The sequence below is a fragment of the Paramormyrops kingsleyae genome, chromosome 23, assembly GCF_048594095.1.
Source record: "Paramormyrops kingsleyae isolate MSU_618 chromosome 23, PKINGS_0.4, whole genome shotgun sequence".
Lineage (NCBI taxonomy): Eukaryota > Metazoa > Chordata > Actinopteri > Osteoglossiformes > Mormyridae > Paramormyrops > Paramormyrops kingsleyae.
This window is the reverse complement of record NC_132819.1, coordinates 21,681,038-21,706,894: the sequence shown is the minus strand read 5'-3', so window position 1 is coordinate 21,706,894 and position 25,857 is coordinate 21,681,038. Positions and strand designations below refer to the sequence as shown.

At 51.5% G+C, this 25,857-nt stretch overlaps 2 protein-coding genes and 1 long non-coding RNA gene across 7 annotated transcripts; 1 reads left to right on the top strand and 2 right to left on the bottom strand.

Moving 5' to 3' along the window:
* Nucleotides 1-1,453: 1,453 nt before the first annotated feature.
* Nucleotides 1,454-14,945, bottom strand: LOC111846959 (SWI/SNF complex subunit SMARCC1-like). Of its 2 annotated transcripts, none has more exons than XM_023817722.2 (28): nucleotides 14,670-14,945; nucleotides 13,259-13,378; nucleotides 12,897-12,982; nucleotides 12,709-12,790; nucleotides 12,130-12,222; nucleotides 11,557-11,626; nucleotides 11,307-11,376; nucleotides 10,859-10,934; nucleotides 10,525-10,650; nucleotides 10,049-10,167; nucleotides 9,140-9,270; nucleotides 8,831-8,890; nucleotides 8,691-8,728; nucleotides 8,466-8,587; nucleotides 8,128-8,199; nucleotides 7,916-8,029; nucleotides 7,682-7,835; nucleotides 7,485-7,595; nucleotides 7,178-7,237; nucleotides 6,795-7,053; nucleotides 6,499-6,660; nucleotides 5,105-5,160; nucleotides 4,296-4,440; nucleotides 3,986-4,137; nucleotides 3,653-3,787; nucleotides 2,918-3,125; nucleotides 2,713-2,829; nucleotides 1,454-2,626 (listed from the first exon to the last, which is right to left on the bottom strand). In XM_023817722.2, exons 1-28 carry the CDS (start codon nucleotides 14,847-14,849, stop codon nucleotides 2,532-2,534), a joined length of 3,213 nt encoding a protein of 1,070 aa, XP_023673490.2. In that variant the 5' UTR covers nucleotides 14,850-14,945; the 3' UTR covers nucleotides 1,454-2,531. The 2 variants fall into 2 exon arrangements, with proteins under 2 accessions (XP_023673490.2, XP_023673491.2); XM_023817723.2 differs by having other exon boundaries at nucleotides 10,049-10,143.
* A 378-nt stretch (nucleotides 14,946-15,323) lies between these two features.
* Nucleotides 15,324-23,287, top strand: LOC111846899 (uncharacterized). 4 transcript variants are annotated; one of them, XM_023817618.2, is made up of 12 exons: nucleotides 15,324-17,375; nucleotides 18,220-18,361; nucleotides 18,464-18,561; nucleotides 19,293-19,434; nucleotides 19,743-19,896; nucleotides 20,470-20,658; nucleotides 20,741-20,853; nucleotides 21,324-21,451; nucleotides 21,756-21,873; nucleotides 22,074-22,177; nucleotides 22,253-22,388; nucleotides 22,506-23,287. In XM_023817618.2, the coding sequence occupies exons 1-12, from the start codon at nucleotides 15,808-15,810 to the stop codon at nucleotides 22,773-22,775; spliced, it is 3,162 nt and encodes a 1,053-aa protein (XP_023673386.2). In that variant the 5' UTR covers nucleotides 15,324-15,807; the 3' UTR covers nucleotides 22,776-23,287. The 4 variants fall into 4 exon arrangements, with proteins under 4 accessions (XP_023673386.2, XP_023673384.2, XP_023673383.2 ...); XM_023817616.2 differs by having other exon boundaries at nucleotides 22,253-22,400; XM_023817615.2 differs by having other exon boundaries at nucleotides 22,253-22,400; nucleotides 22,503-23,287.
* A 581-nt stretch (nucleotides 23,288-23,868) lies between these two features.
* LOC111846932 (uncharacterized) lies at nucleotides 23,869-25,840 on the bottom strand. Its single transcript, XR_002838978.2, has 3 exons — nucleotides 25,684-25,840; nucleotides 25,239-25,318; nucleotides 23,869-24,298 (listed from the first exon to the last, which is right to left on the bottom strand). It is a non-coding gene; the product is annotated as an uncharacterized lncRNA (long non-coding RNA).
* Nucleotides 25,841-25,857: the final 17 nt, after the last annotated feature.

Here is a 25,857-nt window from a genome sequence, read left to right as displayed (position 1 = left end):
TGATCATACAAGGACGTCTTAGCTGGATTATTAATTTGTGAATTCACCACAGTATATCCTCCATTTAAATGAATAAATGGAGGGGAGAGGTGTTTGATGTCGATTTCAAATATCCATAAAACAGACTCTGCATTAGGGGTGTGACTCTATGATGGTGCTCCACCGTGACACATTTGACAGTTATCACTAGCGTTGTTCTACATCAGGGTTTAAATGATGGCGTCACAATACATTAATATATGTGACCACATTCATTATCGCAATCACAGAAACAATAACGTGTCGTACGTTTTAAACTAACTGTAACTGACTAACTAAATGACGGTTTAGCTGTGACGACCCTCTTTTTTAAATACCGAAAAAACTCCCAGATTCCTTGAGTCCTCGATCCATTTCTGGAGTCTCCGGGAGGGTCGGCAACCCAAAACGTGTGACACAGCTGTAATTACCAAAACAGGCAACGTAAACCTAGGCTGTACATCGTGACAGAAGACTGTCCGTCATGTTATGCCACGGTGCAAAATGTAACTTTTCTGTAGCCTAGAAATTTGCAAAAACAATTGCACAGACAAATTCACGTGAACCATGTCACAGACACATTCTGGGCAATGTTTGCTGTGTGAACTAATGTAGATAGATTGTCAAAAGCTAACAGATTGCATTGTGCTGAATAGAAAAACCAGAAGTCGGAACACATGAGGCTTAGATACTTAAAATGGGTTCTATTATGGTGTGTTCTATGTCACTCTCCATGGGAACGAGAGTGATGACGGGAAAGTGGGTCAGTCGGTGATTGGCAGCTGACTAATCTCGCCCGTCAGCAGGCTGTACTGAAGGTGAACCACTTCGAGCACTGGATGGGCCAGAGTGCACTATCACGGCCTTATCTGCAAAATACAATTGACAATAAGCCATTTAAACATGAAGTCTGACAGAAAATGCTTAGATAAAATTAAAGAAGAAAATAACGCAAGAAGCGAAAAATGTTGACGTATAAATGGTGCGTGTCGAAGTCCAAGTTCACAGGTTATCGTGCTGAGGAGATGGAAGTCATCCATGTCCAATAACCTGGGACTTCTGAGCTCCTAAGGGAAGAGCTTATAGGAAAAGGTTCACCTCAAACTGGGGACTAAACTCCCAAGTTAAGTCCAAAGTCAGCTTGTTTTATATCAGGGAAAAGAGCAGGATGACACTTGCCAATGAGCCCTGCCAGCGAGCGGATTCCAGCCAGCTGTGAGGGGATCAGGCAGAGGTCTGCCAGCAGGTACATCTTTAGCTCTGCTGCCGGCAACTTTAAATACTGATTAAAATCTAAATATCGGGCAACAATTTTGACCAAGATTGAGACTGATGCTGATATCGTGATTTTTAACGAACATCGTCCAATACCGATACATTAACGATATATCGTAGACTTCTAGTATCAGTATCAGTACAAAGACATGCACATAGGTCAGTTAATATAAAACGTTTATTCAACAGTGCCAGTCTCGGTACCAATTTAACATCGAACTACAAACACTGAACGAACCAACAAAAGAGACATTGCTTAAAAAAACAACAATAACCATAATAATAAAATACAGCACATGGAAATAAAAAGCACGTGGCATATGCAGGTCAGGACCCCATGACAGCAACCTCTAAAGGGCAGGACATTGGTAGCTCTTTGTTGTGTGTGTGTGTGGGGGGGGGGGATAATCAGCTCACATGGCAGTGAGAAAATCACGATGGTGGGACAGAGCACAGTGCCACCCACTGCAATCTCACTTAGGAAACACACTGCAATCCAAGGGAATTGTGGGATTAATGGTGCGATTACAGAGGAAAAGTTCTTACTGTTGCCTGTGCTTTAAGGGCAATGGCAGCTACTCCAGTTTAGAGGTAGGCTAAGAGACAGTCCAACAAAACAAATAAATCAATTTGGGATTCAGAGGCTAAGTGGCCCACAGCCCTGAAGACAGATGTTTGGTCCAAATGCTTCAGTGATACGGCATCCTGCAGGGGGCAGAAAGGGTTTGTGGTCCACACATACCAACAGCAGGAGCGGGAACCCCTCAGACACTAACAGCTGCAGGGACAGCAGAGTGACCTCGCCACCCGAAAGCACCAACAGGCCCTCACCAGCAGTGGGCGCCCTCAAGTAGCCAACGGTGGGATTCAGAGGTAGATGCTCAGTGAGGAAGGCCACGAGGACTGGGGAGAAGACAACGTGCAAGCACACACATGAAAAACTCAGGAAAAATGTGGTGAGAAAGGAATAGAGAATAAGCGAGAGGCCACAGCCATGAAGGCTGGCCAGCAAGGGGAGAGAGAGTCCAAATTACTTGTGTACTGAGTAAAGCACAAGTGTCTGGTGAGGACAGGACAGAGGACCTGCCATGTGGCCTCGTGGCTGCCCCCCGATGGTGGGAATGTGCCAATTGACGTCCTTTAGTGTGTGTGTGTGTGTGTGTGTGTGTGTGTGTGTGTGTGTGTGTTTAGGGGAAGTGTGGTTCAGTGTTTTATTATTATTATTCTTTTTATGAGGTTCAATTTTCTGCTTGCACACGAGCTGCTCCAGTTACTGGTGGTCCCACGGGGCCAGAGGACATCCCATCAGGCTGTGTAGGGGGAGGGGCTGGGTCTGTGGGGGCAAGTGAGCAGGTCAAAGGTCAGTGTCTTATTTTGCCCAGCACTGCACCTTTCACATGGAGCAGGTGGGCTACTCACACATGCCATTGGGGGCTCCTGGGTGCATGGCACCCATCATGGGGGGCATGTTGGATGGTGGAGGGGCTACAGGCATCATGCGGCCTGGCAAAGGCTGACCGGGCCCCCCCATGGCACCTACGGGAGAATGAGGGAAGTCATTCAGAAGAGAGGTGAGACGATCCGCTCGCTAAACGTGGCCGTCCTACGTCGGCCCGGCCCTCACCTGTCTGTGGAGGGTGGTGGGACCCCATGGGGTGATGCATGGGGTTGTAGCCCTGGGGTGGGGGCCCATGCATACCAGCAGGGGGGCCGTGGTGGCCCGCAGCCTTCTGCTGGTCAATCTGCTGACGTGCCTTCATCTCCGCATACTTCAGCTGCTCCATGTGGAAGGCCTGTCGCTCTGACAGCAGCTGCTGCCTCTGCTGCTCCAGCTGTGTTCAAGGGGGGGGCGGAGTCAAGAGTGTGAAGGGGGTGGGGTTATGAAGAAAGAGGCGGGGTTATGAAGAAAGAGGCGGGGTTATGAAGAAAGAGGCGGGGTTATGAAGAAAGAGGCGGGGTTATGGAAGAGGAGGAGTCAGGGACAACTAGGTACACATGGACTGACTCAAATCCATAACCACTGAGCTCTGTGGATTCTGTGATTAATAATCCGCCTGTCAGAGGAAAATCCGCGTGAGCACTTGTATGCTCCAGGACAGCGGCAGAGGTTCTGCTGAGGAGAAACCTGGGCTCTTAAAGCTCGTTTAAAGCTCGGGAAAGCAAGCAAAGCGATGCTACACTGAGGTAGTAAATGACCACTGGTTTACAGGTAAATTACTGATAGAAACTCACAAGCAACAAGGACCATAGCAAGCTGTCTGTTGAACAGGAGATACCAGGAGACTGCGCAGAGTACCGAGTCTCTGAAGCACCCCCCAACACAGGCTGACCCGACCCCGCCGGCGACCCCCACACCCACCGCTTCCTTCTCACGGTCCATGATGGTCTCAAGCTCCTCAAAGTGCCTCAGCTTGATCTCCAGCTTCTTCATCTGAGTTTCCACCAGCAGGGCCACCAGAGATTTGATCTTCCGCTCTTCCACGGCAGCCAGGTGCTGGGGAGGGGAGGGATGGGGGAGCGGATCAGACGACTGGGCAACTCACTGAACCCATAAACCACCCAGATCAACCAGCACAAAAGAACCAGTAATAAAAGCACTACATACAAGTAACTTAGTACCACAAAGACATCTAAAAAGCAATTCAAAAGAAGTACTTTGCTGGTTGTGGCCCGGCCCAGCTGGAGGTCTCACCTTGGCCTTGGTGGCCGCAGAGGCCAGAGCGGCGGCGGCTGCGGTGGCGATGTTCCTCTCGCTCACTTCGGGGTCCGCCTTCCTCACACCTTCCTCACCCTCCGGCTCCTTGGAACCATCTCCGACCTCCATACTCTCCTCCTTATCCTTGTCTGGAAATAGCCGCAAGGCCACGTCAGGGCCCACCGGACCTTTACAGCTGCTACCAGAATCCCGGCCACAAAGTATCTAAATAGGCCACACCCATTTAGAAAATCTGTCCAATCAGATGTAAAAACCAGACACAGGGTAAACTGTGCACTATACAAACCCGTCTTGCTTTCCTCCGTCCCCTCGCCATCCTCCTGCTGTCTGTCTGCCGCCTCTGCCCCCTCGCTCTTCATCTTCTCGCTCTCTGGGGGGCGCTCTGCAGAATCACCTGGCTTGTCAGCCTCCTCTTTGTCCTTGTCCTCGACCTGAGGGAAGTTACACAAGTGAGGAGGGGCCCACGGACACAGAGACACGGGACAGCCCTAGTGAGGAGGGGCCCACGGACACAGAGATACGGGACGGCCCTAGTGAGGAGGGGCCCACGGACACAGAGATACGGGACGGCCCTAGTGAGGAGGGGCCCACGGACACAGAGATACGGGACGGCCCTAGTGAGGAGGGGCCCACGGACACAGAGATACGGGACGGCCCTAGTGAGGAGGGGCCCACGGACACAGAGATACGGGACGGCCCTAGTGAGGAGGGGCCCACGGACACAGAGATACGGGACGGCCCTAGTGAGGAGGGGCCCACGGACACAGAGATACGGGATGGCCCTAGTGAGGAGGGGCCCACGGACACAGAGATACGGGACGGCCCTAGTGAGGAGGGGCCCACGGACACAGAGATACGGGACGGCCCTAGTGAGGAGGGGCCCATGGACACAGAGATATGGGACAGCCCTAGTGAGGAGGGTCCCACGGACACAGAGATACGGGACAGCCCTAGCTATGAGGTAATAGGTCAGAATCCCAACTTAAAATAGGCCATTTTAATTAAGAAGTTACTGACAAAAAAAGAGTCCAGCAGACTAGGCAGTAAGAGATGGCAGTGGGCTGTCCTTGACCCCTGACCTCTGACCTGTGTTACCTTTTCAGTCTGCTGGGCTTCAGCATCAGTCTCCATCTTCTCAGCATCTGCTCCTTCTGAAAAGGCCGGGGGATGGGGGGGTGGGGGGGGACAGAGAAAAACAAAATCATGTTAAGGCTGACAACAGCGTGAGGTTAACAGAGCGAGTGCTAGACCTATAACCCTAACCCACCAGCGTCATCCTAGTAACCAGGGAGAACAAGCATTTAAATACCTAACTTTAATATCCTAGGTCATAAACTAATATGGATTCTCTTTGTTAATTAAATTATGACTCAAATCCACAAAAAGGAGGAAGCAGGTCCCTGGTCACAAATAGTCTACACAGGAAGGAAGACAACCAAACCGACTTAGCCTACAGGTTAGACACATCTAGACAGGCCTACGGAGATCACAGGCATCCATTATAGAGGAGCCTGGCTGGAGGTAGCTACAGAATGGATGGAAGATTAATGACCATCGTGACGGGTGGAAGACCAGTGAAGATGCACAGCCTGGACCCGGTGCCCTGAGAATCGGCCCTCTCACACAGCTCACCTGCCCCCCACCTACAGCAGAGAGGTGGGGGGGGCCGCTGCTAACATCAAACCACACAGCTGCGGCTTCGGAGACCTCGCTCAGGGCGCCCAACCTCACCGAGGGCAGAACGTTGCACTTTCCGACGACGAACTCAGGTCACGCATTTGAAAAGTTTTCAGGAGTAAAGTAAAGGAGAATGCTCACTGCCCCATATCTCGACTGTACAAGCAGCTGATGGGATGGTGCACTGAGGATGAGGCCCCATCAGAGAGGTTAACCTCGGCGTGAGGCCCTAAGGCTGTAGCGGGGAGTCTCAGTAAACACAGAAGTTCAGGTCCGGTTCTGTGGCAGTTTGCAGGCTTTGTGGTCCTATAGCTGCCAGCATGGTGCTACAGCAGCAAGGGCTCAGAGAGGCTTGGGTTCTGCACGTCTCCCCCCATCGCTGCTCTGTCTGCCACATGGGCTCTAATCCAACCTTGACACACACAACACAGACAAAGACACACTACACAGATACACAACACAGACACACGGACACGGGGACACGGACACACGGGGACACGGACAGCAGCCTCTGATGTGTTACCATGGAGAAAAACATCCACAGCCCCCACCATTACGGTTTCTGTGGCTGGGCTGCTGCTGCCCCCTGCTGGACACGCACTGAACAGCACAGCACACTCACACCCCCCCTGAAAAGAGCAGCATCCATCTGAAGCTCTCAGACAGGCCGTTTAACCGAGCTGAAGGATCAGCCAGCCCCCATGCGCAGGTAGGGTGTAAACACATGGATCATCGGCGAGCCGTAAGCCTCTTAGCTCCAGCTTGCAGATGTGCTTGGGACCGACCGCGCGGACGGCGTGCGGCGAGCGTACCCGGCTTCTCAGGCTCGTCGGGGGCCGTGCCGGCGATGCCGCTGCTCTCCAGCCCGAAGGCAGGCTCCAGCTTGCCCGTGCTCCGCATCGACTCCTGCACTTTCTTCACGTGGGCCTCCACCAGTTCGGAGGGGACCTCCTCCCTGACCCGCGAGAACTCCTCTGTGAGGGGGGACAAGCACCGGGTCAGCTGGGCACCCGCACGCCCGCCACAGGACCACCAGGGCCGTAACACCAGAGCTCACCAACAGGTGGCGCCAGACACCACACACACACACACACACACCGACACCCACCCAGGGCAGCCTTTGCCGCCGCCGCGGCCACGCGGGGGTCCACCACGGACGCCAGGAAGGCCACGGTGCTCATGACGGGGTTCCCCGACTGGCTGAAGGGCACTGGCTGGTAGGCTAGTGGGCCCAGCGAGGCGTCTGAGTTCTCCAGGTACGGGTCCTCGATGGGCAGCCGCAGGAAATGCAGGATGCACTCGTCCTGCGTGCGGCTCCCCACGTGCTCCGACACCTTGTTCCAGTCATCCTTGTACATCTCCAGGGCCTGTGGAAGAGCGTGGCATGATGGGAAATGGAGTTCCATCAACACAGCTAATGGCAGAGAACAGCTCTAAACAGCACGAAAATGACTCCCCAATCAGGGATGGCTGCACGACTGCCCTGCTCACCTCCAGCAGCAGCAGGGTCTCCTGCTCTGTCCACTCCCGCCCAGCACTGGCACCTTTGCTCTGAGGGGGGGGGGGGGGAGACATAGTTCAGCAGGACTCTGCTGTGAAACATTTGGCCCTCTGTCAAATCTATTCTGCATTTAGAGTGAGTCTGAATAAGCCCAAGTATGTCACGACTCCCTTTGTTTATTTCAACAGTTGATTGACAGCTATCAGGTTTATTTACTATAGAAAACATAGGTTTCCCTATTCAAACAAAAGGACACTTTAATGATGCACCCCCTGCTGTCTGTTGAGGGAAATGCACCTTGGGGTTTTTCCGGGCATAGATGTCGGTACGCAGCCCAAAGTTCTGCAGGTCCATCGGCTTCTCCTTGGTCTTCTCTGGGAAGCTGAGCATCTGCTGCGAGGCTGGGATCTGGGGAGGGGGGGAGGTCACACGCGTCAGGGTGGGGACTTGGACGGCCAGCGACCGCTCCGCCTGCCGCCGTGTCCGGTGTGTACCTGAGACGGCCGATGGAGGAGGGGCACCAATCCCGAGGGAGTGTCCGCCAGCACGTTGAAGTGAGGGGTGGGCGGGGGGCCCATGGGGAGGGGTCGGCTCTCTGCGTCCACCTGGTAGTTCACCAACCCCCACTGCTCCAGAAATGCATGTACTCTGGGTGGAGGAATCACACTGCGGTCATACAAGGAGGGGGAAATGCCCCATACCCATCATGCACTGCTCTCGACCGTCACCTCATGATGGCGCACACATCTCCGGTCAAGTTCCTGCGGCAGGAAGTGGAGGTGAGGTACTCCTGGGGGTTCAGGCGGTAGGTGTCAATCATGAAGTTACGATAAGCCAGGTATCTGAAACAGGAAACGGAGGCGTCGGTGTGTGGCTGGCAGGGAACAGGCAGCCGGAAATCAAAGAAAATCAGCTAAACTGAACCTCAGATCACACTCACATCTCTGGAGTCTTGGACTTGTTCTTGCCGTTGAAGAACTCAGGGAGGGCACGCCTCTCGATCTCATGGATGCTGCAGGACGGAGAGACACGTATCCGATCAGCCTCTCCACAGGCTCATGAACACCAGGAGCGTTCCTCATAAAAGACAAAACGATCGCTATTCGCGGTTCCAAATAGCCGCATTAGCGCGTATTCAAACGCATTCGCAACAACGCTGACATGAACACAGGTATGACATGGCGCAAAGCTTCAGCGGCAGAGACGTATCCGTCTGCCATGTTGTAGCCCATCAGTGTAAACACGACCCAGACATGGTAAATGGGAAACGCGCCTCACCAGTTATAGTCGAACCATGCCGCGTAGCTGGGGATGATGATGTGGTGGGTCTGTTCCGTCACATTGTCCTCGCCCGAGTCCAACAGCCGGTTCATCTCCATCTTCCCCGGTTCCTCGTCCTCCTGCAGGGGAGGACGGTTGGAATGATAGATCACAGTAAGCCTACCTCACTCCCCCCCCCCCACGTTTCATACAGTCTGCATTAGGAATAAGGAGGAGTCTTACCTTCCCCCCAGTGAGCAAGGAGTCGTCCTCCTGTTCGTCTGAAAAATGCGGATGGTTTCCATCATTACCCATAATACAATGGGAATCAAGAGAGCTGCAGAAGCGACCACTAGACGGCCACTAGGGGGCGTCGCACTTACCCAGGTCTGTCATGGTGCCGCCCTTCACCGGCGTGTTCTCACTGTCCTTCTTCAGATTCACTGCAGAGACCAAGCAAAATACGAGGGGCTTCGCTACGTTTCATCACGCCAGCGAGACGACAATGGGCACTAAGCAAGACGACGAGGGGAAAGGCAGGAAAACACAGCTAGACTGAAACGACTCTGACAGCCAGTATCAACCCGGACATGGAGACCTAGGCCCAGAAAGCAAAGGGACGCAGGGATCGAACCCGAAGCCAGCTTGGCGGCCAGGTCGCACAGTTCCCACGTTGTGAGCAGGAGGCTCACCGTTCTTGGGCAGGATGACCTCCTCCATGTTGGGGACGGGAGTGGGGTCCTCCATGTCTTTGGTCAGGTCCTCCTCTGGCTCCTCCTCCTCTCCCCGGTGGCCTCTGCGCTTGTAGTACTGCCCAGGGGTCCTGCGTATCAACACATGCCACTGGTTCGGTCATATTTTTAAGCCGCAAAATCTGAGACTAGGATCTACATCGGGGTGCCTCTCCCATCACTACAAGACACATTCACCACAAGGAGTGTTTGAAAAGCCTGCAGCATTGTGCAGGACCCCTCACACCCTCACACCCTGTCATCCAGGAGGAGATACTGCAGCATCACAGCCAGATCGGCCAGGCTGCACGACAGTTTTCATCCCCACGCTGTCAGGCTTCTCAACACCACGCTGCCCCCACAGGGTCTTCCAATCAACCCTCTCCTAACCCACATGACCTACACAGTTTTCCTATTGTTTTTACATTTTAAACTGACTCTGCTGCTACACCCTCTGATATTATACCGATATCAAACTGTATTTATACTGTAACGTCACACAAATATACTGTATTTATACTGTATTTGCACAAAAATCATACTGCACAAAATCTTATTTTGCACTGTGCTCCCGCACCAGAAAGCCGCTCGCACTGACTGCCACTGTGCTTGAAATACTTCAGCTCATTTTCACTCTTTGTCTTGTTCTGTTCTCTGTCCACTTAGTTTTTCTTAGTATCTCCTGACTTCTGTCTACTTACACTCTGTGTAAAAATTCAACTATATGTATATTCTGTGGAGTCTGAGCTTCACCATCTCGATTTATCTGTATACTTGTTTATGGAAAGATGACAATAAAGTTCACTTTGACTACAACCTACATGCAGTCTCTGCTTGTATCTGCCAGCAGAGGGCAGTAATGGGACATACCCCTTCTTGTTCCCCTTCTTGCGGGATTCAGTGGGCGTGGCCTGGGGCGACGGAGACCGCCTCCTCTTCTTGCTGCTGCTGGCCGCCTTGCGGTCCTTGCGATCAGGTGTACGGGAAGACTGATCAGATGCCGGGGGTGGGGTGGAGGATGAGAGAAAAGCGCGGCGATGAGCGATGGGGTGGAGCTGCGGGGGGGAGCGGGCGGGCGGGCGGCCGGGGGGGGGGGGGATGGGGGGGACGAGCACAGCGGAGGCGGTGAGAGGCGAAGAGGAGCCTGGAGTGGAATGGCTGACAGCGATGGGACAGACAGCAAAGGCACGGAGGCACCGTGAAGATGTAGAGGAATGAAACAGAGAGCAGACGCAGGAGCACGCCCCCCGGTGGCGTGAGAGGGCTCAACAGGGAACCCGGCGACCTGGGGCACTACGCCCAGCATAGAGGGGGCCTGGGGTCCCCTGGCCAGAAGTGGGACGTACCTCTTCCTCACGTGGGAAGATGCGTTGGCGGGAGCTCACAGGCTTCTTGTTCTCATCCAGTTCATAATCTTCCTCGTTCATCCACTCATTGAAGGCATCGGTGTCAAGGACCCACCTGGCGTGAACCTGGAAAAGGTCAGAGATCGAGCAGCCAATCAGGACGTGACACAGAGACCACAGCCCTGCGGATACACCTCTGCTCCATGACTCTGACCAATCACAGGGCTTTACTCATCATCACTGACTGCCAGGTGTTTGAACAAGACGCAAGTTTTGCCAGGAGGTCAAGCCACCTTCCAAAGGATGGGGGCAAGCAGACTCAAAGCACTCTGACCTTCCAGGGCTTCTCGGCGCCTGGGGGGTCTTCCACATCTGCCTCCACCTCGCTGGAGGACACCCACGTGTCATAGCTACATGCAGAACACAAAACGGTACGTCACACTCATTGGTCAGCCGACTCTGCCAATCATACGGTATGGGCTTCATTTACATACTTTCACTATTCCCCATGCTGCCTGCCCTCAACCACAGTGGGGGGGTTTTCCAGGTCTGTGCCTGAACCCAGAGGATCACCGGTCTGTATACCAGGGCCGGCAGCACAGCACCAAAGCCCTGAACCCTGAGCACAGAGGAATCCCGACCTCTGCCATAGATCTTGTACGTCATCTGTCGTGATTGTGTGTGACTCTCTCTGTCTCCCCCCCACCTGTCAGTGAACATTCCCCCCTCCTGCCGGTGTGTGAGACTCTCTTTCTCTCTCACTCTCTCTCACTCTCTCTCACCTGTCAGGGAACATCCCCCAGTGCACCAGCACCTGTTTCTCTTTACGCATGACAGGACGCAGCCACTCCTCTGCAAGGGAGAGAGGAACCTGATCAGCGTCGGCCGTCAACGCGGCTTACGTCAGGCTGACGGCACACAGTGACCCCAGCCGTCCTGGCCTCTCCCGTTAACGCATCAAACAGGCAGGGGGCCTCCCTCTAAGTGGGGGCTCCCCTTCCCTGGATCCCCCCTCCGTCCAGCGGCACTGACCTTCATCGAGGGAGGCAGGAGAGGGATAAATGACATGCGTGGCTTTGGTCTTCTCCTCTGTGATTGAGCCCTGGGACACAAAGACAAGACGATTAACCAACGACTATTGTTATTATTAAGGGTCCAACTACTACTACAACATCAAAAACAATCGGGAGGGACATCTATTGGGGCAGAAAGGTCTCCTGCTCACAGCACAGTTAATTTCTTCAACCAGATGAGGTTTAACAGCAAGGATTTCGCAGGAAGTCAAAAGAATACAAGGCAAATTTTCACAAACCTTAAATAAGCGTTTACAGACATCTCAAAGCCTGAGTCACAACTATATTTAGTCTATCTAATTAGCCGTAGATCTATGAAATACTGAAAAAGACAGATGGCTTACGTTTTCTAGGCAATTAGATTATTATGATGTTAAAGACCTTCATCCTAAATTTGGGGCAGACCTCTTCGCCACAGAACACTGATATTTCAGTAGAGTGGAAAATGGCTGATGGCTTGTGACAGGCCCCCGCCATGCCAGAATGTGCCCGGATGCCCCCTGATGCCCCCTGATCCGCTGGAGCCACCTACCTGGTGTCTTTTGATGACGTCCCTGAGCTTAGCCGCCTGCTTCTGCTCGATGTCCGGAGTCAGGAACACAACAGGCCGTGTCAGACAGTTGTTCTGAAAGCACATTTGGGATGGGAGTTTTACGACCTGCCGTTAGAATGTCCCAGAAACACATTAAAAATGTTTCTTCTGAGCACTTATCCCCGATGAATATGGAAAAATACAGCAAACACATCCATCTTCCAGCCTCTTATCTATTACAGGATGACAGGGAGTCTGGAACCTATTCCAAGCAGACATGGCAGGGAAATAATCTGTGCAGGATGTCATTGCAGGGCACACGCACTCACAATGACAAAGCGAGCAATTTATGAACCGCAATGAGCCTAACTGCACGTGGAGGTGGGATTCAAACCCACAACTATAGAGAGGTGAGGTGAAAGTGCAATCTACTGAGATGCCCTGACTTTAGTAAGACTATATGAGGTGGATTACAGAATGATATAGTCCTGTATTTAAAAGGCAGACTGTCACAGCTCTGAACATTATCCCACATCATGGTAAAAGTCAGCAGGCTCTTTAACAGAATGAAGATCAAACCTGCACGAGGGCCTTCTCCACAGTCATGAACATCTCCACGTTCCTGTCCATCCTGGAAGGGTTCTGGAAGTCGAATCTGCGCCTAGACGGAGTGGGGGTGCGGGTGGTTATGGACACTCAGCACCACGCCCCACAGAGGGGGAGGGGGCCATCCCACAGTCCACCCCCCAGCCCCCTACACCACTTACCAGCCTTGCTCACTCTTGAACTTGTAAACGGAGCCCAGGATGTGACACAGAGCACCTCCAGGCTTGAAGTCCAGGAAACACTTGTTCTGATGAACAAGGAAGGAAGGTAGGAAATGCGTGACATGCAGTATAATTAGACGATGCGGACGGAACTCTTAACATCCACACATCACCATAATACGCGCATAATGCACATCATATTGGGTCTACAACCCAGATCGATACAATTATGTTCTAAATACTACTGCCTTTCCTGGAAAATGATGTGTGATTGTGTGTGTGTGTGTGTGTGTGTGTGTGTGTGTGTGAGAGAGAGAGAAAGAGAGAGGAGCCGGGGAAAAGGAGGTGGACTAATTACTCACGGGCAGTTTGGTGAGGGCGGGGTTGTTCATCTTCCTCCCAAAGGCATCCTCCTGAAACTGCAGCAACTGCATGACCAAGCCAGCCAAGGACTTGTTGGAGGGGGAGTCCGTCTGGACATACTGCAGAGGACAGGGACATGGGGACACATCAACATCCCCACGTGGGACACACACCTGCAATTCTGTGCAATACAGTAACTGCATTCATTTGCTTGATGAAAAACATGATACAAAACTATACACTATCTGAACAGAACCGTTAAATACAGGTTAATTGCCCTCTGGTCCAGATTTGTCAGAACTGTGGAAGAATGAGTGTTTTTTTTAACAAGATTTAATGGGAATCACTGATTCCCATTAATCCCCCCCATCAATCCTACACAGAAAACTACCAAAACACCAGCAGTTCTGTATATTTCCTATGCAAGGAAGTTACCAAAAACCAGCCCTGCAACAATAACAAAAAGATTATTTCGCGTTTCAATCAAGTATTAAAAAAAAAATTAATCAGACAGTGATGAAGAACAGGCAGGTCCCCAGACAGTGATGAAGAACAGGCAGGTTGGACTCCCCCAGACAGTGATGAAGAACAGGCAGGTTGGACTCCCCCAGACAGTGATGAACATCTGCGTGTCGGAGCCCCGCCCACTCGCTGTCATGACGAAAGGACTGGCGGGTAAACACTTAAGATCCTCTTATGCCTTTACTTGCTTTTTTAAAAATAAAATGAACGAAATGGCATCTAGATCTTTTTACAGTTTGTATCTTTTGAAAGAGAAAAGGTTTCCCTTTTTAGGGATTCATATTAGGTACCCATTCTGGCAGGGCCCATTTCGACCGAAATGACTGAAATCCAGGGGCCTTCAGAACTGGAGTCCGCGTCCAAACACACCGATCAGACCAGACTAGGAGCTCAAATCACCCACTAAATCTCACCCCATGTCTTGCTCCCCTCACCCTCCGTCAGGGAAAAAAATCTCCAACAACAAACACCGGAGCGGCGGTGCAGCGCCCACGGCGGCCAGATCCCTTTGTTCTCAGCACCGGAACTAATAAGACACCAGGAGCCGCCTGCAGCACCTGTACGCGTTCCGCCGGGCCAAACTGCACGTCCTGGTTCGGCTGAGACGAGCTGGGGAGGTTTCGGGCCAAACCACCCATGCGTTAAGGTTCCCATTTAAAAAGTCGCCTCTTGTTTACGGCCTGGCTGCGTATTGTCTGCAGACGGCCCCGTAGGCTAAAGCTAGCCTATAGCGGCTGTTTAAACGGCTCCTGGGGAAATGATCGCGCAGCGATTCAACTGATAATCTGGCTGGTATCCAGCTAGTTACCATGTTATACAATTACGGAGAAGAAGACAGACGTGTTGGAGGACCGTTAGCCCTGTAGCTGGTTAGCCACTAGCACTAACCTTTTTGTAATGCTTCATAATCCACTGACGCACCGCGTCCATCTGAAACACCGTATCTGAACTCTCCCAAAACTTCGCCGACGGGCCGCCGTCTTTCTTCTTGCCGATCGACGTGCTCCCGCCTGCCTGGCCAGTCGTCGGACCCCCGGTAACCGTTCCTCCAGTAGCCGCTGCCGCCATCGTATCCAACAGTCGTCACGGTCTTTCTTACCGGATAAAGCGGTGGACAGATCCTTACTTACACCGCCTGAAGCGTCACCCTGCGCAGCTTTGGAAATCTCGCGATATGGCGCTGTGCTGATGGGAAATGTAGGTTTTCACAACAGAGTTTATTAATCCGCATTAGACATTAAAACACCTAAATGCCTATCATTTTTTTTAATTAATGCAATTATTCGATAATTCGCAATATTTATCTTATAATAATAAGCAATGGATTAAGATGTGCTTCTTTTTTAACCCCAGTTGGATAAAGGCTCCACCCCCGCGACCCTGCATGACCCGGTGAAGCAGATGGATGGATGGATGGGTGTACTGTACATACTGTACATACTTGGCTCGGAGCTTCCCGTTCACATGAGAAAAAGATGTATTGGACTTCACATTATTTATTGATTATACATCTGCCAGACAGAATAATATACAGACAATACTTACGCAACTGCATTTTAGGCAACGTGACAGACATATGTAATAGACATGCACTGTCTTGTATACTAAATATGGTACAATTAGTTACAGTTGAAGTTCTAATTTGAACAGCATTTGTTGTATATTGTCTACGTGTAAAGACCAGAACCAAAGTGAAAACATGACAGTCGTAGCTCGTCAACTAACAGCGCACCTCAGTAATAATACAGCAATGCATTCTTGATGCACTGAATGGAGTTTGATAAACTATTGATAAGAGTGAGATAAAAAGATGAACTATTAATGCAATCTAAAAATACAACGAATCACATTTGAGGACCGGCTATTGCGAAGCGCCTGCGCAACGCTCACTGGGAGATAAAGAAATTGAAGGGTAGCTTAAAGGGGAAAGAGAATGGAGGAAGACGCCGCAGTCTGTAAAGCAAGGGGGTGGCGATGAAGCCCCGGCGTCTTCCCTGTTCGAAAATGCGAAAGAAGCGCCGCGGCGATGCGTTATCAAGACCATTTTAACTGGCTTGAAATGAGCAGCGGTGCGTCAGGTGCGGGAGGCGGGGCGGCGGGCGCTTTGCACGGCGCCCAGCTCTGCAGCGGGGGAGGAGGCTGCGGCGCCGTGCTCGGTTATGACGGCGCCTTTGCTACGCTGGCGTCCGCCACTACAGCGGCTCCGGGGCTGCACGCCAATGGAGCGGCTCGCATGCGCGGCGACTGGCTCAACGCGTCCCACGCTGAATCTGCTTCATCGACCCGGGGAAACGACGGCAGGCTGGTGGACGAAGCGACCGACACCGGCAGCGGATGGGACCCCGAGCGTCCGGGGAAATACAGGATAGAGGGATCTGGTGCTGGCAACGGGGAAGGCGATCGTCTGAAGAACGCCGGCGGCATTAATATTGATTACAGACCCAGCCGCTCCCAACTCGGGGGCGGGCGGAGAGCTTTTATGGATGCTGCCTTGCGGAGGGCTGGGTACACAAGAGGTGAGCTGCAGCTGGGTGATCGGAGGAGCGGCGGGGAGCGTCTGTCCCCCGAGGACGATCGGTCGGATAAGCGCCGGGCGAGCAGTTTGAAGAGGGCGGCTAAGAGGGTGTGCTTGGGACGGGCAGAGGATAGCGTACACTGCGGCACCGCGGGCTCTAAGGACGCCGGGGCCGCATGGACCTGCGCTTCGCTCACACTCACCCCCGGCGATGACCGTGACAGCGAGCCCGTAGCAAATCAGCGCCAGTCACATGCGAGGCACGGAGGAGGCGGGCGTCCGCATTTGTCCGGCCGCGTCCAGCTGGGTGACCCAGTAAAGAGGACTTTACTGTATCGACCTGCTGCGACAGGGTCCGGCTCCGCTGATGACATTAGCGGGACAGATGGGCGGACGGTCGGGACTGCCAAAGGCCGGGTGAGACTATACACTATGCCCTCCTTTGTTGCTGCCGCGGGTGCGAACGGCGTCACGCACTGGGCGCCTGGCGGCGTTCATCATGCACTCTCCTGGGTGCATCACCCAGCAGGGGACCCGGAGCTGCAGGATGCCGGTGTGCAATGCAGACGTTTTGCTGGCGAAACGGGATCAGGGAGACCTGTTCAAGGTGTAGCCCAGCAGGGCATTCATCTGCCAAGAGAACAAGCGTTAGTGGCGGACGAGGCGGCGTTACTGTGCAACGGTAAATGCAAGAGGTCTGGCTGCGCAACTCCTACGGTGATCGAGTGCGGACGGACCGCACGTTACAGGACGGTGGTGGAAGCGGGGGCCGGCGAAGCCCGACGCCGCCTTGCCCGACTGGAGGAGCGCACGGAGAGACTGCAGCGCCGTCTGCGTGTGGTGCAGGTGAAGCAGGTGGAGAGGCACGTAGTGCAGCAGCTGCAGGGGCTGCTAGGGGTCGCCAGCCGGCATGGGGAATGGAGCTGGACGGGCTCGTCGCCAGCCGGCTCCGGCGAGCTGAGCAGATTGGCCCGGAGCTGCAGCCAAGCGCTCCGCACAGCCGAGGGCGGCCTCGACTCCGACCACACGGCCAGCAGCTCCGGCGGGGAGAGCGAGGCAGATGAGAGGCCAGAGCACTTGTGAGTACCTTCAATGATCTGCTGTCCGCACCCTAGAAGCAACAGGATACAAAGCAGCTGTTTTTCCACAAAAAGGTCCAAGAAGGGTTCTGGTTGTCATCATACTGTTTATAGAAGCACGTTAACCGGATCCAAGCAGCTTTCCACAAGGGATTAGTTAAAATCAGCTTCAGTTAAAATGTAGCTTTAAATATGATTTAATCAAGTCTAGATTGCGTATATAATCTACACTGATGTAGCTAATGTGAATTAGCTGGCCGGACACGGTAATGCTTCCTGGCTATTCCCCGAGAGATGTTATGAGTTGGTCGCCGTAAAACCTGGGGAAGTTCTTACTCGCTGCAGGTGTCCAGCAAGCATCTGTGACAGCCTCGGGTCTCGTGTTGGACAGGGGGACGACTGCAACTTAATGCCCCCATGTCAGGGTAGAGGTTGCGTTTGATTTTATTTTGTGTCTGATTTCCCTGATGGAGTCTAAAACAGATTTATTTATGATTGCAGCTGTGGTACGTGTTTAATTTCATTTAATTTGTGGGGTGGGGGATATTCTTATGATCATGAGTATTTTATGTGGTCGCATTGTTTTAATCTGTCTGCAGTTTTTCAACAAGCACTTGTAATTCAACTGTCATGGTTCACACTTTAGACTCATCACTGACATAGTCTGGCCTGTTAAAACACAACTGCCCAGTTCAGAGTGGATGAACCACAGTTAATCGATGCATCGATTAGTCTTTCCAGGGAATTATGGGGTGTGGGGGAGGAGCTACAGGCAGCAGGTTGCCTAGGAGCCCCGGGACACGGTGTGGCTAATCTGTCAAATATGTTGTTTTGCTGAATGCAGGCAGGATTCCCCCGAATGGGGATGGGTTCAGGAGAGGGCGTGGCTTGGCAGCCGGTGGGCGTGGCTACAGGCTCAGGTGTCGGAACTAGAGTACCGGATTCGAGGCTTGTCGGACCTGTACGCCCACTTGAGGCAGGGCAAGGTACAATGTCCCATCGAGGCCTATTTGCTTGTCAGTCCAGTATGGTACAGCAGGGGGTTAAATCACTGTGGCATTGCAGTGCTTGACCTGTTTGTCTCGCAGGGTAGGGGAGTCCACCAGCCCACAGACTGCCTGCCTCCCGTGGAGGTCCCCCAAGCGGAAGCCCAGTCCCTCCTTCCTACAAGCAGTGGTCCCCACAGGTCAGTGAAAAGCAGTGCTGTCTAACAAATGGCCACTAGAGGGTGCCACCAGGGTGTAGCTGGTGCTGTCACTTTGGGGAACAGTCATCATGCACTAGATTAATGTCAGATTGACCAACAATGACCAACAAATTTAGCATGTGTAGTTTTTCTTTCCCACTTTGCCTCTGCCAAAAAGATCATAATCTATGTAAACTGACTTCTGATTGTTTTTCAGTATATTATACGTCCAAATAGACCATGCTCTCAGTTAAACACTAACTGCCTTGAATTAATTTCATTAAGCTGTTGTATGATATGTCTTCCAAAATGGAAGCCTGTCCTAAAACTGGAAGGAGTGACTGTCAGGTCACGGTGTTAGTTTGGCAGACATGAATAAATTACTGATGACTTATCTATTAGTTCATGATGGTTTGAGAACTATCGCCATCTCATGGCTGCTGTGAGAAAATGCAGACACTCGTGTTTAATGGCTCATTCAGGTTTGTGCCTCCCATTGTTAGCACCTCCTCCAATGAGATCACAGCTTATTGGAATTGACCAATGGATGTCTCTCTTCTTTCTCATTCTGTATTCCTGTCTGTTTTGATCCAATCATGCGTCCTTGGCCTTTTTTTTTTGCGTTCCCGTAACAAAATGGATGGTGAATGTCACATGACGGCAATGTGTGGATGCCGGGGGACATCCTTTCTGTTTCGTATGTAAGGTTCTCTTTTTTTTTTTTCCTATAGTGCTGCGGCAACATGCCTGAACTCTGGGACAGAGGAGCCCGCTGCTCCCCAGCTGACATCCGCAGCCCGGGTTCGAGCCTTACCCAGCCGGCGTCACTGCCGGCTGGTCTTCCCAGGGAATATCTCTGCACTCACAGCCAAGGTGACGGAGTGGCTCAGAGGAAACATTCAAAAAAGTTCCCTTCCAACCTTAAATAAGTAGTAATTATATCAAATAATTACCGGAGTGCACATGCTCTCACACTGTGGGCAGTTTAGAGCCTTTGGAGTGCTGCAGGACACAGGAGTGTCCTGGGGAAATCCGTACAATACAGGGAGAACATCCTAACTCCACAGATAGGGGGCGGAGGCGGGATTCGAACACACAACCCTTGAAGTGTTAGTCACACCGCTGAGGAACCATACACCCCATCATAATAGTAGGTGTCTCTCCCCCCCCCCCATCCCAAGGCGGTGAGTGTGCAGTGCTGGTGTGCTCCCCCCTTGGTCTGCATTCTGTGCACCAGGGGCATGACCCCCTCCCCCTTCATGAAGGATGCTCCCCCACGGGGCCGCGCCGCTCAGCTGGACCTCAGCCTGCACCCCGTCCTGTCTCTGCCCTCCGGTGAGTGTGCCGGCCCCTCCCTGTGGGTTCCGTCCTGCGTCCTTAAAGGCTGGGAGCACAGGGGGGCAGTTATGTGGCGATTTGTGACGGACGGCCATTTCTCGATATCTTCCGGAGCGATTCTTCATTAGGGTGGCCTAGTTAATGCTCGATCATCACCCCCGTGCCCGAATTTTAAAATAGTGCTTTGGTTTTTTTTTGTGTTTTTTTTCCCCCTAGTGTCTTAAACCATCAATTCTGGCAGAGTAACATATTATAACTATTCCTAGTGAAGTAAATGAACATTTGTGTTTATTTACCATGAAAATGATTTGATATAGACCGCTTAATGTGGAATTTGTCATTTGTTAATAAGACTTAAAGCAATTTAAGTTTAAATAGGCTGTACTAAAAATTGAGACAGTCATACAAATGATATAGGGGTGCATTGTTTAGGTTTTCATTTACCTAAGTGTGCACACTTATAAATCGACCAGGACTAGAAACACCCAATACTTTGAAAGAACCTGATTAATTCAGACCCTGTGTGTGTGTGTGTGTGTGTGTGTGTGTGTGTGTGTGTGTGTGACACAGATGTCCATCTGGGCCTGCAGTCTGCAGCTCTTCTGCGATTTGTCAGAAACTCCCGTGGAGCCATTCGGCCAATCAGCAGGCGGCCTCCTCCTTCCCGGCTGGCCGGGCAGGGCAAGGGCTCCCATAGGCTGAATCACCCCAAGAGGAGGGCTCTGTGTCCCCAGCCACGCCCCCTGCTGCATAGCACTGGTGAGATCCCGCTGCTACCCCATCTCCTCTGTCCGCCACACGCGGAGAGCTGTGACTGTGTGTGTCCCTTGTCCCTCCGCAGACGGTGCCAGCGACAGGACAGTGAGAGCCTTGGGCTGGTCCTCCCATCGGGTGCCTCCCACAGACCTCCACTTCCATCCCCCCACCCCTCCGGCCCCCGACACCCCTTCACAGGTGAGCCACAAGCAGCAGAACAAGCTTCCCAGGCTTCCACTGAGAGTAGTTATATTAAATATCCAGTAGATGGCAGTGTTTCCCTATCACACTTGTACTTGCATACTCTCTATACAGGGCAGTTGGGCCACTGCTTTGTTAAATACATGCGAATTTACAGGTTCTGGAGGTCTAGGAAGCACAGGAACCCTTGTGATGTGCGTCTTGAAAGGTGCTGCGTTTAGGGCCCTCATCTCTCCTTTCCTGTCGACCGCAGTCTTTCATTTGGCTAAATCCCATCCATCCATCCATCCATCTTCTGACTGCTTATATTGCTCGGGGTTATGGGGGGGCTTCTGACGTTCTTTTTTTTTCCCAAAAACTTTTCAGTTTGACAGCTCATTGTTTTCACAGGAGCAATTCAGTCTAAGTGCTTCACTCCAAAGTATATGTGTCACAGTTTGGGGGTGGACGTTCCCTCTCTCACTCAGCCCCTGCGCCGGCGGAGGGCAGAGAGCTCCTTCGACATCGACAACCTGGTGATGCCCCTGGGATTGGCAGGCCTAGGGGGCGGAGTCAGGCTGCAGAGGCTGCAGTACAAGGAGATCCTCACTCCCAGGTTGATATCTCACACACGCGAAGGGGGTGTTTATTAAACGAATGCAGGTTCCAAAGAACTCAACAGACAGTGCAGTGGGGAAGGATTGCTTCAACCAGGACAGAGCAATTGGATAATATATACAACAATCCTTGAAAGTTTGTGTATGAATAGTTAATTACCACATGAATAGTGGACACCCACCACCACATAATGGGGGCTGTGTCAGAATCCCAGTTCAGGTTATTAGTCACATGACTCGCTGCAGCGATATGGAAGCCCCCCCGAGCTCCAGCCTCACACCCTGCTCTGGTTTCGCTCATAGCTGGAGAGATCTGGCTTCTCAGGGTTTGCTGTCGTCGTCGGCCGACTCCGGCCTCCACCCTGTGCCTCATGACGCGGCCTGCGGGTCGACCTCCGTGACGGACCAGGAGCAGGAAGAGGTTAGCCGCCGTCTCTCAGCAGGGGTTCAGTCTGTTGTAGAGGCCGTCGGGCATCGCCGCGGGCCTCAGGCCGTCGGGCATCGCCGCGGGCCTCAGGCCGTCGGGCATCGCCGCGGGCCTCAGGCCGTCGGGCATCGCCGCGGGCCTCAGGCCGTCGGGCATCGCCGCGGGCCTCAGGCTGTGCCATCTGGCTTTTGCAGGAGGAGGACATGTCTGATGCGGCGTTCCGGAGCCGGCACGCTCAGTGGGAATGTCGGGAGAAAGGACGCTGGGGTCGTGGGGCCCACCGCCGTCGCAGGGGCCGGTGAGTTGGGGGGGGGGGGATCTGAGGTCTCCATCTTACTGGATCTGGACATTTACTATTGGAATGAACCCCCAGGTCTCTCTGTCGCCGAGGCGGGAAGCTGCCCCCCATGACACAGCTTAGACTCGGTCACCCTCCTGAGTGGGGGTACCAGCGGTGGGAGCCCCCCAGAGGGGCACAGAATATCCCCATTCTGAAGGAGGACGAGCGGGTGTGTAATGCGGTAGGGAGGGAGGGAGGGTGGGTGGGTGGGCGGGGGGGGGCGTCGTCCATGCACAGGCAGGTCCGCTGGATGAGCACAACTGTAACCCCTGTGTATCCGCAGCAGGCAGTGTCGCCATGGGAACGCCGGTCATTCCCTTTGTCGGAGTCGGAGCTGTGGCGGATGCGGGAGGAAGAGGAGGACGCAGAGGAAGGGCCCTCCGAGGCCCTGGAGGACCTCGTCGCCGCCAGCGCTCGCAGTCACAGCACCGACTCGGGCATCTCTGTGGGCAGCCTGGAGCTCTCGCCTGTTACCCCGTGGCCCCCTCACCCCCCCAGCAACTCAGGGTACCCCTCCCCTCTCCACTCCACACAATGGTCAGGTAGAGGGAGGTAGCGACTGCGCCTGCCTGCTACTCAAAGCCCCCCCATACACACATACTTGAGGCTTTCAGCTCTATGGTGCAAGCAGATAAACAGGTGGTGTAAACAGGGACAATCCTCAGCGCCCCCCCCCCCCCCCCTGCAGGAAGTGTGTCACAGGCTGGCAGGAAGTCTCCCTCTCAGGTGTGGATGACTTCATTTTCTTTCCTGTGGCTTTTGTTACTCCGATTCTAAGCCTGTCTGTGATGCATTTGTTTCACTACATTAGTGTTGCCTGACCCCTGTGCCACTGAACCTGAAGTCACCGTACAATAATGCAATATTTTGAATTTGTGGATTACTTTGCATGGGAAAGTGTGACTGTGTTGTGATTTGATTTTTTTTGGGGATTGTTCTGTGGGGTGACCTTTGACCCCGTGTATGTGCAGAGAGGGTCATTTGAATAAACTCACAGAAATTTGCTGGGGAAAAATGCACTATTAGATAAAAATAAAAGAAATATACAATAAAAGGATTTCACTGGAAGCAACTGTCTTTTTTTTTCCTTTCCTTCTTATTGGGAACTGGGCAGACAAATAGATGGGGAATTTTTATTCACTCAGACAAAAACCTGTTACGCTGACCTTGTGGGGACATTTTTTCGATCCTCACAGGGGAAAACTCAATTTTCTAAAACACTGTGACTGCAATTGAAAAACAAAAAATTTCAAAGGTCCTGCATTTTGTTCGGTTACTTATAGTTAAGGTTAGGGCTAGATAGGGGTTAAGGTCACCATGTTGGAATTCGGGTTATAGCCATAGAAATGAATGGAGAGTCCCCACAACGATATGGATACCTAATGTGTGTGAGTGTTGGGGGGACATTAGCCTCCATTTTTATATTGACGTATTACAATGTTACATTATTTGCTGGGCTGGTCATAAAGGTAAAAGGCACAAGCAGTGGTGTAGTGCTTAAGAACAAGGTGAGTAAACTATACATGCCAGTGGATGTGTTGTGGTTGTTCTTTTGAGCCAAATTAGGAGCCGCTTGTGTAGATTTCTAAAGTCAGTCTTTATTGCAACATGGAAGTTACAACCAAGTCTGGACAGGAATGTCTCCCATATCAAGCCACTCTGATTTTTATACACTTTTCAAATCTCTTATCAAGACATTTGTCACAGGGTGTTCCAAGCATCATCTCTCTGGTCCAAACATTGTGCTTCTTTCCTGGGGCTCAGGAATTCTGCCCTTCAGTCTCCTCACGATCAGTCCTGGTCTTTTGCCATCCAGTTACTTCCCCACTCCTATATGATGAAGCTGTCGATCATTTCTGTTTTCGGTCAAAGTTTCCGGAAAGCACAATCATAGCAAAACCCCCCACCATGTTCTATATTCTTGGCAGAGAGCAAAACCCCCAAGGAGCACCGTGAGAACCCAGAGGTCGTCTTCAGTAATGACCAGTGTCAATCTTGGCACTGTCAGCTGGCCGTAAAGTGCTTAGATGCACTGCCGACTATATTCTTTGGTCTTCCACAGAGCAATAAGCTTCGACACTAACAGAGAGACATAGTCATACATCCAGGGTTAAATGACACAGACACTAAAAGGTTATGATCAGGTACAGAAACACGTATTTTGGTTACATTTTGCAGCAGTAATTGGTCTGCATTCTCTAAAGGTTACAAGGTCACACTGTGTGGTTTACATCAGCTTCTGCTTACTTCGTTTTAACATCCTAATGATTACATTCTCTCTGTGTTACACAGTGCTGTACAATATTCCATAGACCCTCTGATATGTGGCATTAAAAGTAAGGTGGATAAACTACCTGGCATCTATGCAGGACTCAGATTTGGGTATTTTAGGTCCAGAGAGTAAAAATCCAGAACAGGATTTTGTTTCAACCAACCAGTTGAGTACTCCGTGACTGTGACTCTTTATGTTCAACTGGTTGGTTGAAACAAAATCCTGGTCTGGACTTATACTCTCTGGACCGGGATTACCCCACTCTGGCAGAACTACAGCACCACTGAAACTAAATCATTGTCATTATTACATGATAGTTATTGTATCATTACTAGTGTGGAAGTTCATGTGCAGCTAACATAAATGGAAATACATTTGCATTGCTCCAAATAGGTTGCCTTTTTACTGTTATAGTTTATTAGCCAGATAACTAATTTAATGCAAAGACAATCAATCTGCAGGCTACAGTACTCAATGATAACTAAGGTTAGCTTATTAACTGAAAAATAAAGAAGCACTCGGCCTGATTTCTCCCTGATTTCTCCCTCCACCCATGGTTTTTGGGGATGGTTTTCGATTCTTGCGAAATGTAGTCTGACCTTCAACGCTCTGCATACACCCTGCAGGGTTTGTCATTGATTTGCTTATAAAATCTCGTAAACCACAGACAGCGCGTTCGTTTATAGCAGATGTTAGCTTAGGAAAAAAGGGCGGATATTCAAAGCGGAGCCAGGACTTAATTCTCACCATAAAAGGAACCAAAGGTTACTGGCCCATGATCCTCCATGTGGAACTGACCAAAAAAGCTGAACACAGGAGTTTCTAAACTGAAGACAAAAATATGTTTTGCAGTAGGGACCTGAACTGTCGTTTCCACAATGTTCAAACTTGAGTTTCACATTTGATTTTACTACATTTTTTCCTGATTTACACATAGTGGTGGATTTTATGTCACTTCCCTGTCATGGATTATATTATAGTCTCATAAAACTGGACAGTAAGGGAGCAGTTTATTGCAATCGACAACCCTAAACTCAAGGAAGAAATTTATGCTGGCGACTGATAGAGGACTGCTGAGAACATCCATTCTGAGAAATAGCTGATAAATTATATAAGAAAAGCCTAAAACAATTACATTAAGCTGACATTAGACACACTTGTTTGTACCTTTGTGGCTGTAATAAATACTTACTTTGACTCTGACACTGCAAGGAGGTTTTCCACCATTTAAAGCTTTTTAATGCTCTTTTATTGCCTTACCGAAAACCTAATTCACACCGCAGGTCTTTTTTGTGTTACCGGACTCAGTTTACCAGAATCCTTTGCTCCCGATGAAACCGGAAATTAATAGGGTAACTTCTTTTTT